Consider the following 12,620-nt stretch of genomic DNA (forward strand, 5'->3'; position numbering starts at 1 on the left):
TTCGCAGATGTACTAGTCCACCCATCTGGGCTACAACATTCCAAACACTGCTGATGCCACAGCACAACATGCTGAAAGCTAAAGTCTACACAGATGACAACTACTGCTCTCTTTCCATTAAGAGATCTAGTAGTTTTAATACAGAAGGCAAACAGGTTTGTCGAGTAGGATTTATCTAGGGTAAATGCACAATGACTACCCAGTAATCAGTGCTCTCAGGCTTCTTCCATGCTCGGTCCCAGAGCCACACCTCTTTTCTTCCCATCTTGCCCCCAACACTTCATCACACAGTCCCCTTGAGAATAGCTCTACAATTTCAGGACCCTGCAAAGCAACTTCCTCACCACAGAGATACTCAACAATAAACACTATCTACATCCCATCCATTAAAATGAGGGTAGGGAGAAGGAGTGGGAGAATCAGAAGTTTTACTTTTATGAAACAAGTGCTAAGATGATTGACAAGAGGTTGGCTGAAGTACCAAACAAAAAGTGCAGTTCAGTATTTCTGCAGCAGGTGAAGACTTGAGATGACCCACATTCACTTTTCAGACATTTCTTCACACACACATACACAAAAGAGCATAAGTATTTGATTTACCCCAAAGGCAAGTATATATGGTATAACTGTGAGAAGGAATTTTGAGGCTGGGATCTAGGAATCCCTACCTGCCAAAGCTGGGATGCTGACTTTGTTCCACTCCCACGGCTGATCATACTCATCTGCAGGCCTGTCATCATCCTGTGGCAATTTGCTTTCTCGTAAACGGCGACTCACCACACTTTCAGAATCGGATTCCACACCGCTGCCTTCTGGTTCATAGGGTGTGTCATAGAGCTGCATGTTTTTCTGATGGGACTTCATGCCTTCCTGCTGTTGAAACTCTGTTGGCAAGGAGGAAAATTGCATCAGAATCACTACTAACCATGTCTTATCATTACAGTCTATAATTTTAGAGCATTCAACTTCCACCCATTTCTTAATAGCCACGTAATTATAGAGATGACAAGCTTGTACAAGACTTCTAAATTCTACCTCTACATTGGTAACTTTTGCTGGAAGCAAAAGTTTGCTCCAGTTAACCACCACAGCTTCATGCCTCCACCAACATTTCCCAGCTTGTGCAGAGGCAGATTGCAGGAAGCACACAATCCCTCTCAGCTGCTAAAAAAAGTACACTCACAAGCAACTGTACATCAATTCCCAAGAACACTGAGATTTGTGTATAGTTAGCTCTTCAGGAGGAGATGGTTCTGAAGTGAAATTTGAAGACACAAAGAACATAAAAATAAATCCCACAGTACAATTGCATATGCTGATAAAAGAAAAAAAAATTGTCTGCACTTACACCTACAGAATATCTGCAAAAAATGAGCTAGGACTAGAGTAAGAACAGTAAACAAAAGCATTATAGCTTATCTCACATCAAGGGGATTGTAACAGCAACTCTCAGCTGCCTGAAAAGCAGTCAGAACCAAATCTTCTTGGGCAGAATCAGAAGAAACAATAAGGAGAAACAGGCACAAGAGGCAGCTCAAGAGATCCAAGTGGTACATTGTGGGTACCTTCTTCCCCTCGTGTGAGGTGCAGCCCCGGGACAGGTTACGAGAAGTGGAAGGAATAGGTCAGGGGAAGTATCTTCATTCTTTGGCGTTTACAGAGCCTTGGTTAGGCAAAGCCACGGTCCCTCCATCTACTGATACAAAACTGGGTGGAGTGAATCATAGACCAGGAGGCTGTGCTACCATTCAAAGGGACCCAGGGAGGCTGGAAGACAAATGGACTAGAAAGCTGCTCAGCAACTTTGGGGTCCTGTATGGTAGCAAGTGAAACACAAGCCAGCAATGCACCCTCACAGGAATGAGGGACAACCCACCCTGGTGTGCACCAGGAATGCTGAATGCAGATCAAGAGATGTGATTCTTCCCTCTACTCAGCACTGGTGAGGCCACATCTGGACTGCTGGGCCCAGTTCTCACCTGCCCAGCACAAGAAAAACACAGAATACAGCAGAAAGTTTCAGCAAAAGGCCATGAAGCTCAATAATGGGGTTACTTTTCATATGAGGAGAAACTAAAAGAGTTGAGACTGGCTAGCTGGGAGAAAATAAGTTTTTGTGGGGACATTATCAATGCATATAAATACCTGAAGGAAGAGAGAGAAGACTGAGACAGACTTTTATTGACAGTACCCAGTGACGGGCCAAGATGTAACAGGCACAAGTCAAAACATATGCAATTCCATGTGAACACAAGAAAACACATTTTGACTGTGATAATGGTCAAACATAGAAATAAGTTGCCTGGAGAGGCTGTGAAGTATCCATCTTTGGAAATATTCAAGATCTGACTGGACATAGTTATGGGCAACCTATTTTGGCTGAACCTGCTTGAACAGGATTTTTTTATTAGATAATATCAAGAGGTCCCTTCCAACTTCAGATGTTGTGTGATTATACTGACCACTGCAAAAACAAAATAAGAACACCAATAATGTAGCAAATTGCTAAGTTATGAAAAGACTCAGAGAGAGAACTTTTAAAGCTACAAATGAAGCAAAGATCTAGAGCAGTTCTCTGTTGAAACAACAAAAGTCATAAATCAAATCATATATCAACAAGAATATTATAATCAAGTAACTTCTCCAAACCACTTCAAAGTGCAATGGAAAGTCTGCAAAATGACAGTGCCCTTATTGCTTGAAAAAAACCCTTATTTAATTTATCCATTAAAAATAAAGTAATTTTGAAGTAATATACACCAAAATTGATGCTACAAGCAAGATACATCCTGTTCATTTCTAGTTATGAACAACCACATCAAGAAAAAATGATGCGTTGAGAAAAAAACCTGTAAAATAAAGAATACACTGCTCTCTTGAATACTCTGGTTCAAAAAGATAAACATTTTGTTTTTATCAGAAGTCAGAAAAATCCTATGTATCTTTTTGCCTTTCAGTACTGTGGACCCAGTCAATGCTACCCCACGAAATGTGCATTTCTGAGGAACAAAAGCCATATAAGTTGAAAGTGCCAAACACAAATTTGTGTGCCAAATACAGCTCTTGCACTTGGCTCTTTGTGTGTGAGCATATACAAGAATTCTTGCCTGACATTTTTCTTTTACCCAGAAGACCAAAGCATCAGGCCATACAGAAAAGTTTACCAGTAAGTAGAAGGTGGTTCATATTCAGGAAGCATAATAAGAAAAATTATGAATATTTGATTCTAAAGCAGAAAAGTTTTTCTAGGAAAAGCTACAACCTAGATGGAGAGTGTGCAGGGCCAGGAGCTGAACTTAATGAACCTTGTGTATCCCTTCCAACTCACCATAGTCTGTGATTCTGTGATATATAAAAACATATGAATGTATGTACATACACTTTCCACACACATATCTCCAATCTCTTTTGTAAAGCTTTGTATAAATATGCTTGAAAATTCACCTTTCAGAGTATTTGTAAATAAAAGTAATTTTACTAAAAGCTAAATCAGAAAACGTTCCTTTCAATAAATGACAGCACAGCTGAATCTGTACCATAAGCAGTGTTAGCATTATACACACAGATAGCTCAGTGCAAACTTGGTATTCAAGAATCAAATAGTAGAAGACAAAAGCACATTTGTATGAAGCATTTCTTATGATAATTTTACAGCCTCTAACAGTGACAGCTCTAAGGGCTAAAGTCTTTGGACAGATTAGGAAGCAAAAAACTATGTTAATTTAACTGTTTCTTTAGAAATTCAGTTTTATGAACTATATAATTGGAATCCTTATTTTTGATTAAAAGTACATTTGTATACAATTCAGCATTAAGTTAATAGCTATCAGAAGAAGTAACAACTGAAGTTTTGAAAGCACTAATTTTGCTAGCAGCCTGGAAGACTCCTACAGACAATTCTTGTTCTCACAGATTAGCGGTTATTACAGGAACAGGCTCCAGAAGTTTGGACTCCTATGTAAAACCAAGAACTTGACTAGGAGAGATAACAAAACTGAAACAACACTATGAGATACAAGACTCAACATTGTTCTTCCTACTTGGTGAACAACTCTGATACTCACTTACAGAACAGAACTCCACAGGACATGCAGCCACATCAGCCACACCGAATAACTTAATAGCCCTAAATAACTGAACAGGATTACACATAGATGCACTATATTCCTGAAAATAGTTTGAAGAGAATTAGGGGACCCCATCAAGGGAACAGAACAGCTATGAAGCCAACAAAGAAATGTTTTCAACATTTCCTTACTGCTTACTGAACCCAACAGGTAAACTTCTACAGCTTCCAAAAGGATGCAACAGACTAAAAAAACAACCAGACCATTCTACAATGGCCAGATGCCAATAGATATTTCCTTCATCTCAAACTCAAGCATGCAGTAACAAGAGGTCAAACAATGTAGTTGCACTATAGAAAAAAGTTCTGATAACATAAAAGCCCATTTTCCCAAATCAAGCACATCTGTAAATGCCACCAGGCAGTAATAAACTCAATCCCATTTACAGCCCATTTTTAACATATCTTTTGATGAAACACTAAACAAGCAAAACGCAGGAGTCTTACTGCCACAATCACGTAAGGAATGTTAGTTACAGAGAGGTTCTCTGAAGTTAAGGGCTTGCAAGAATTCTTGTTCTCCTGTGTGGTGAAAGACAATGAACAATGACTCTGTGTATGTTGGGGTTCCTGCATCACAGTAACAGCACATCTTGCTCATCCACATCTAATATTCAGGAAGAGTCTAAACCTGCAGGAGACAAAATCACTACCTTACACCAACTGCCTGATTTTTTCAACCTCTGCTATTCTATTGGGAAACCTTTTAAACATATTACATGCAACAAATCACACCATCAGTGGTAAGACAGACATAAGTGGTTCTTTATCAGTCTGACAACCATCTGTACTTTATGCGTGCTCGACTAAAAACCAGGGAAAACTACAGTGGAATTGGATATAGTCACATTAACTTACAGACTGATCAACAGCAGCACAATAAAGCTGTTTTGACTTGCCAGTACGTCAGATTTCAAAGTGCACTGGCCCACACATAGGCACAAAAGTGATAAACCAGACCCCTCTCCATCTCAGCTACCGCTTTCAAGTCTAGTGCCAAATTAAAATGACAGTCCTACCAGTTCCTCAGCTGCTTTCTCCAGCCAAAAGCCCTGTCCTAGTGAGACAAATCTGACTATGAAGGTCTCATGCTGGAAACAGTACAAAGATGCAAGGTCAACTTTTGAAAAGCTAGCACTGAAATTGACTTTCAAGAAAAGAACAAGGGTTATCAAAGCCCTTTGTACCCAAGCCTAAGAGCAATACTCAGGAAAGAGAACAGAATTCTATTGAAGGGATTTTCAAACAGGGGACATTTAGCTGCACTCAGCTCCATTCAACAGTACAGAACTCAGAGTTTATCTGGCCACATTGCTGAATAAAACTTCATCCTATTTCAGAAAGCATGAATCAAAATACTTGGAAATACTCCTAACTCCAACAAGCAGCTGTTGCTAGAAACCCTTTAATGCAAGTATAATAATTTTCAAGGTCATTTTTGCATGCAGTTAAACTTGTTCAAATACATAGTTATTTGCAGGAAGTCAGGTAGATTTTTTCATTCATTTATTTAACACACATTAACATGTAAACACTATGATGGAATCAGGTTTTACAGAGGACAGGCATCAAGCTGTCAGCTTGAAGAATTTCTGTCCTCCTACCTCTGGATTCAGACTAGAGATGGTTGCTTTTTTTCTGCTCTCTTTCCAGAAGTCAGCATTTAAATAACTTCAACCCCACTGACCTGGATTTAGTTTCCCACTAACCAAATTAAAACCACAACCTGCTATTAACTACATGCAAAACTGTAACCAGGCTGCAGTGAACACCAAATACTGTGCTGCTATTCCCGCTGAATGCATTTGTGTCACTCAAATCTACCAGAGATTCCAGGATCTCAACACTGAAGCGACTTTATCTGTAACTCACAAAACTTTTCAAGGCACACAGACAGATCAAACATTTATTATCAGAAAGATACAGGTATTTAATTAAAGCAAGCAAGCAAACAACTCTACCCTTAAGAGAGTCAACTTCTTGCATCTTTTCATCCTATATACACAAAATTCCCCATAGGGAGAGGGAGTGTTTCTGCACTGACAGAACAGGCTCACCTGTCTTTAACTAGGATAGTCAGAGCAGAATTATGAACAGCAGAACTTGTGGAATGTGAATTCAAACACTATCTTCAAAAGCCCTGAAAGGGCAGTCCACAAAGTGTTTGGAGACTTGCTATAAGCACACTGGCTTTTTGTGGATAAGTCTGGGAAAAAAAAAATACCGTATTAAAAAAAAAAAAAAAAAAAAAAAAAAAAAGTATGTGACAACATAACTCAGGAGCAAGGCCTGTTTGAGGACAACAGCCAACTGCATTTCTTGTATTCTCACCTATCACTGAAAGCCAGAAGTTATCAGTGGAAGCAGAAAGAAACTTGAAAATGCTCAGGTTCACATTGAGAGGTATTGCTGAGCATCTGATGCATTTCCCCCCACCTTATCCTGACAGCCTGGCAATCTCTAGCAGGTAAAGGTCACATCAGGGCCAGATCTGATCACAGACAACAAAGACCCATCTGCAGAGTGCTTGCTATCAAGGCCTAAGTTTCTCTGAAATGCTCAAACCTCTGCTTTACACATGTTCTGCTCTTGAGGCCTCTAATGGAAAATCACTGAACTGGCAAGTAATCACATTGAAGGGCAGTGAGCTGTTTGCTCCAGGTGTATGGGCAGGCAACAATCAACCAGTAACTTGCCAGTTTGCTGCAGGCATAAGACAGATTAATGCAAAGATCACCCTGATATGAACATTTGCTTCCATTGAATTAATTCCCAGATAAACAGATAAAAATATTCAGCCAACTGCTTACTTATCCAAGCCTCGCCATCACTGTTTCTTTTCACATCCATTTTGGAAAGATAGCCTGACAATATTTCAGGACTTGTGATGCAGAATTCTCATTTTATTACTGCAAAGCCTATTCACTAAAGAAGCTAAGTTTTACCTCTGTTCAAATTTCACCTCAGGTTACCAGAAAGCAAACTGCTTTTTCCTCTGCTTCCAGATCCAGCTGGATGCCTCTAACTGCTGGGACACAAGGGAACACCAATTATATTCCAGTGCCAGAGAGGGTTATTTTGCTTTGAGACTGCAGCAACTGCTACCCAATAGTAATTATTCCAGATTTTGCTACAGGAAAAGCTGGATATGAGATCTTCCTTCCCTCATCTTTTCTTCCAAACAGAAGCCAAATGACTCAGTGAAGTGAGCCACTTTCCAGGAATGAACAGACATTTGTTCCCCTGTTCCTTGTGAGGGCTTGGCATAACCACATGATGTGAAAACCAACATCTTCACGTTGCCTGCATCATGCCGGAAATACTACTAAAGTCCAAGTATGACTCATTACCCCAGGAAAAAGCATTCAAAGCAAACTTACATTCCAACAATCCTGATAAAGAAAAGTTGTTAGGCCAGTCAGAGGAGGGGCAGGCAAGGAGAAGACCGTTTCTGATAAGTATCAATAAAACAGCAAAAAAACCCCATTAATATTTTCCACAGAAGGTATGTACTGAATTAAAACAAGCAACCACTACCCTGCCAAGAAGACAGGAAGCACACATTTGTCTTTGTGGGTGGGAAGGGTGAGGAAGAGGAGGGGTGGGTGTTGGTGGAGTCAAAGGATGCTGATTAAAAAAACAAAACACATGGGAAGAAAACCTAAATCCTGGTGGCCTGGAAGCACAGCCATACTCTTTCTAAAGGACATGAAAATTATCTTTGGAGACGTATTTTTCTTTGGCAGAGGCAAAGAAATAAAAAAAAATAACTTTCTTCAGTTCCCTGGAGGCAGAAATTTATTTTATAAAGCCTTCCACCTCAACATCATATTTTCTGATAAGCAAGCAGTGTTTAACTGTTTAACTGTCAGTTTAAAATTCTTGATTTCTGCAGACTTGGCCTCTTTGGAGGTGCATTAATGCTGCTGACCTACTTACTCCTTGCACATTTTTCAGTAAGACAGAAGAGGAGTAGGGATGCCCTTTTTATTTAGATAAGGGTACAAAGAATCAAAAAAACTCCACAACTCTGTACATTTACTGCTGCTTGATCAAAAGCAACTCCAGATGTTGCTACAGCCAGTTACATCACAGTGCTATATTCCTGGCTTTTTTATAAGTTTTCTTGACCTGCCTGGAGTACTGACCTTTGGGATTCAATAATCATTGTTTCATGGCCTAAACACAGCAACCCAGTTGGCAACAGTGCAAACCAAAACATTCAAGATCCCCATTCCATACTCCAAAACTTCTAAACTGTGTAAAAGAACACTCTTTTCTTGAGGTAAGAGGGAACAGAAGCCCTCCCAGCACAGAACGCTGTGCTGGGATTTCCATGTATGCCAGTTAGTACAAGGGTTCTCATGAGCCCAGGACACAAATCACAGTGTCCCAAAAGATCTGTTTTAAGATTAGCACTAACAGAATAAATTGTCCTTGAAAGCCATCCTAACAGCAAAGTCTAAATAAATATTTTAAACAAGCTAAAACTGCCCCATGTCAGGGCAGAGAAGTTTATAGTGAATATGGCTGTTTCCTGCAGTTATACCAGTCCTGCTGCTCATGACTGTTACCGATGCCCCCCATGCCCTTGCCAGTGCTCTTCATGAACACACCTTGAGAGAGGGCAGGAGTGGAAGAAGAAACCTTGAGAGAGGGCAGGAGTGGAAGAAGAAACCATTCATAATTTAAATGCACTTCAAGACTCACACAGAAGGAAGATAATTTCTTGCATCATGTCTGCGTATAAGAGTCTCTTTTTGCTGAAAGCTTACCCAAAAGAATCAAATTATCAAATGAGATAAGCACTGATCAAAATTATTTTTAACGAGTATAAATATATATATATATATTTATACACTCAGAATGACATTGCAAGGAATAACCAGATGGGAGCAAAAGGGAGTTTAGATGACGAAGACAAAATAGGGAACTGTTTCCTGAGAGCTGGAGGTTTAATTCTATGAGAATTATGCAGAAAGGAGTTATCTTTTCTGCATGTTACTGACTTTGAGCACAGCCTCCTAGGGATGTGGGAGAGGGCAGAGAAGGACGAATAGATAAGAGGCCTCCCTCCAGACTTCCTCCCTGTGGTACAAACAGTGGGAAGAAGTTCCCTACAGGTACAACTTACATGGTACAGTAAGGCATTAGATTTTTGTAGCCAGAAGAAATGCCATATCTGATTTAACAAACTCAGATAAGGCGTATACTCAGCTAGATGAGACATGTTATCTTCTTTTAGCCACCTGCTAGCATTTGCCATAGAGTGTACAAGGCAGGGAGAAGAACTGCTACTTAATAATTCCTGCAACAGATTTATTCCATAGACCTGGTGGCTACATCATCAAGATGAACACAGAAATGTGAATTGTGCATTGTTTTCATCCAGCCTGTGAATGATTGTGTCACCATGATTAAAAAAAACCCGAAAACCAACCAACCAAAAAAAGCTCAAAACCCCCCAACTGCCAGCTGAAAACATAGCCTGAAGCCTTCCTGGTAACTAATGCCCATTATTTTATCTTTATTAGTAATTTTTAAAAAGAAAAATGCTAAGAAAACAAAGAGAAGTCAAAGCTTTGGGAGCAATATCTGATGCATTTTTAGGAGCTCTTTGCCCAGCCAGCATCCCAGGAAGAGCAGGCACTATCAGTACTGTTTCCTCCTTTGGCAGGACTTAAAAGCCACACAGCATCTGCAGGCTAAACCATCTGGTTTTTCTACTGTTCTCTGCAAGGAACAGACACAGTGATTATTTGCCACAGTGATCATTTGCAATTTTCCAACTGGCAAGTTGCAAGCAGCAGAGATCAGCCACCGTGGTTATTTGGAATTTTCCCCACTTCTACATGCTTTCCCAAAGGGAAGTATTGTCCTAGTTGCAATCTTTCTGTTCTGTCATTCAAACTAAGTTACAGGGATAAGCTAGGAATTCTGATCAGCACCTAAGCACCTAATGAAGATGAATCACCACCTCTTGGACATACATGCTTTCAAATTTAACTCCAAATGTTAAACTCCAATGTAAATTTAAAGTCTAGCACAGCCCTGCACATGCATACCATAAGAATCATTAATGCAGACATAAAAAATGGTTTGCATTTACTGTTGAGCCCTGGAGAAAAAATGGTTTAGTTTAGAATTCTACCTTACCATGATTAAATGAAGAAAGCTGCTCAGTTGTCATTACATGCAACCATAGATTTTGCTTATCACAATCCAAGGCCTTGCATGCATTAAATGACAGCAGAGAAAAAGTGACAGGGATATGAACACTGAAATTACTGGGAAAATGTTTCAACTCATCCCCTTTGGCCTATGATCTCTTTACTCATTGTGTCAAATAGGTCAGCAAGAGATTGATGGAAGGAGAAACTTGTGTTAGCATTTGTAGGTTTCAAATACTCTGCACTGAGCTGCGCAGCTGCTAATATTCAGTACCTTATCCGTTTTTGCAGATTTATCTGTAATTATTATAGTACTCAGGTAAACCCTGATTGGATGTCCATTCCTAGTTAAAGCCCACTTGCAGAGTAATCTGTCAGTTACACAGTGTTGGGTTTTCCCCTTGGACAGGACTTATATAACAGTACAGAACACGCAGCAGTGTTTGCATGTATGCAGTATACAGTCTATCACATCATCACTCAAGAGCATTTGTGCTTACACGACACATAACAGCAAATATATCTGGTTTGCATTCAGCACAGGATCATTAAGAACAGGTGCTTTAAGAAAGCAAATGACAGTTGTGCAAACATCATAAATCAGTACTTTTTTCACATCTTGCAATGGAAGTATCACAAATCTAGAAGAGCAATATTTAATATTTTCCAATTAGGTCAAGTCAGAAAATGTCATGTTATAAAAATTCATTGCAGTTATGATCCTGATGCATACAACTGAGTCAACACTTTCTGGTAAATTTTCCAGTTACACTCTTACTTTCCAATATGCCTCTCTAAACCACCAACCAGTGAACATGGAAACATTTACAATGCACAAAACCACACCCATGGAGGCAATTGTGGAAGGCTGTATTTTTTGCTGGGATTTTTTTTTGTTTGTGTTAAGAGACAGATACAAGAAGATCCTTTAAAAATCGTTAGGAGAGGCTGTCTTTTGTTATGCTCTGTATTCTACCATGATGCCAGGGTCTCAGTGATGGTGCATGTCACAGCCTAAGGAAAGAGCAATAGTATATGCAACTCAGCAAAAATATAATACAAAATCAAGAGTATATATGAAACACATCACCTTTTTTTTCACTTCATCTCACCCTTCCCTTTCTATTTCAACTGAGGCAGCAGCACAGACACCTTTAAGACAATCTCAGGCTGCATTAGAGCCATAATTGCTGCTGCAGGACTTGCTTAGAAAAAGTTCATGCTTTTCTGTCTTGCAGCCCATCCCAGATAAGTGCAACTGATGTTTACTGTACAAAATACAAGAGCCAGAACAGCAGAAAACCCTCTGCTTCATCACAGCAATTTTCAAATTATCCACAGAAAATGAATGCAGAACTGAAAGCAAACAGAGTTCCTTCAGGCAAACCTAATTTCCCCCAGGTTTACCTGTGTTGCTCTTAATTGTTAGTGTAACCTGCAATAGCATCAGTTTTGCATGCCTACATCCTGCTGCATAAAACCAAGATGTATGTGGACTCTCCCACTTCAAGGCACCTTACACATGAAACTGAACAATGCATAGCCTTGTTCAAGCCCACATAAAGACTGAATATTTCCATCTGCTATTTGTACAATTGGTATTATTCAACAAATTTAATCACAGTAGCACAACACAATCCATCAGGAAGCAGAAACACACTGAAGGCTTCCTAGGTCTTTACCTGCATAGGGATAACAAACATAATGCACATATAGCACACCAACACACACCAAAACCAGAGGAGGCTTACCTGACCTCAGCAAAAAGGAACAGGCTGCTCCTGCAGACAATTGCCTCTAATAATTTTAGCAGCCAGAATGGTAATGAACAGCTGGGTTTGCATAGACGTTTGAGCTCCTCCAAAGGAGCATTTTCAAGCACAGCTCTTCACAGCCAGAAAACATAGAAAGAAAGAAGCTGTACTACGTTTTTGCCACCCTACATAAAATGCTAAGAACACAAAAATTTTGTTACTCACCACTTCTCACTGAAGTTTTAAGTTCATTCTATGACACTGCTGTGAAGCCACACTAAACTGTTGGTAAACTGCTGTGGCAAGATGTACAGTCTCTGTGGCAAAAGTAGACACAGAACTAACCAGTTGAAACTTCAAGTCTCATTTACTTCTAAGAATATGAAAGCACTCATCTGGTTTGGGTTTCCTAACTGGAAAAGGCACAGGAGAAACTCTAGCTACTACATTATAGCTGATGTCAGAAACAGACTTAATTTACTGAAGATTTCACTCATATTTTGTCACTCGGGATTTCCAGAGTCTGGATGCAAAACCAGCAGGCAAAAATTTTATTCATTTACTAGCAAG

The 12,620-nt window shown here is 39.7% G+C and overlaps 1 protein-coding gene across 1 annotated transcript in view; it reads right to left on the minus strand.

Annotated features, from left to right (window-relative positions):
- The window catches only part of SHB (SH2 domain containing adaptor protein B), a 58,369-nt gene that overhangs the window by 21,273 nt on the left and 24,476 nt on the right, over nucleotides 1-12,620 (minus strand). Inside the window, exon 3 of the mRNA XM_041470168.1 lies at nucleotides 669-884. Coding sequence (XP_041326102.1) covers nucleotides 669-884 — 216 coding nt within the window. The remainder of the gene's footprint in view (nucleotides 1-668; nucleotides 885-12,620) is intronic.

This window comes from Pyrgilauda ruficollis, unplaced genomic scaffold (assembly GCF_017590135.1).
Source record: "Pyrgilauda ruficollis isolate IOZ18807 unplaced genomic scaffold, ASM1759013v1 scaffold240, whole genome shotgun sequence".
NCBI lineage: Eukaryota > Metazoa > Chordata > Aves > Passeriformes > Passeridae > Pyrgilauda > Pyrgilauda ruficollis.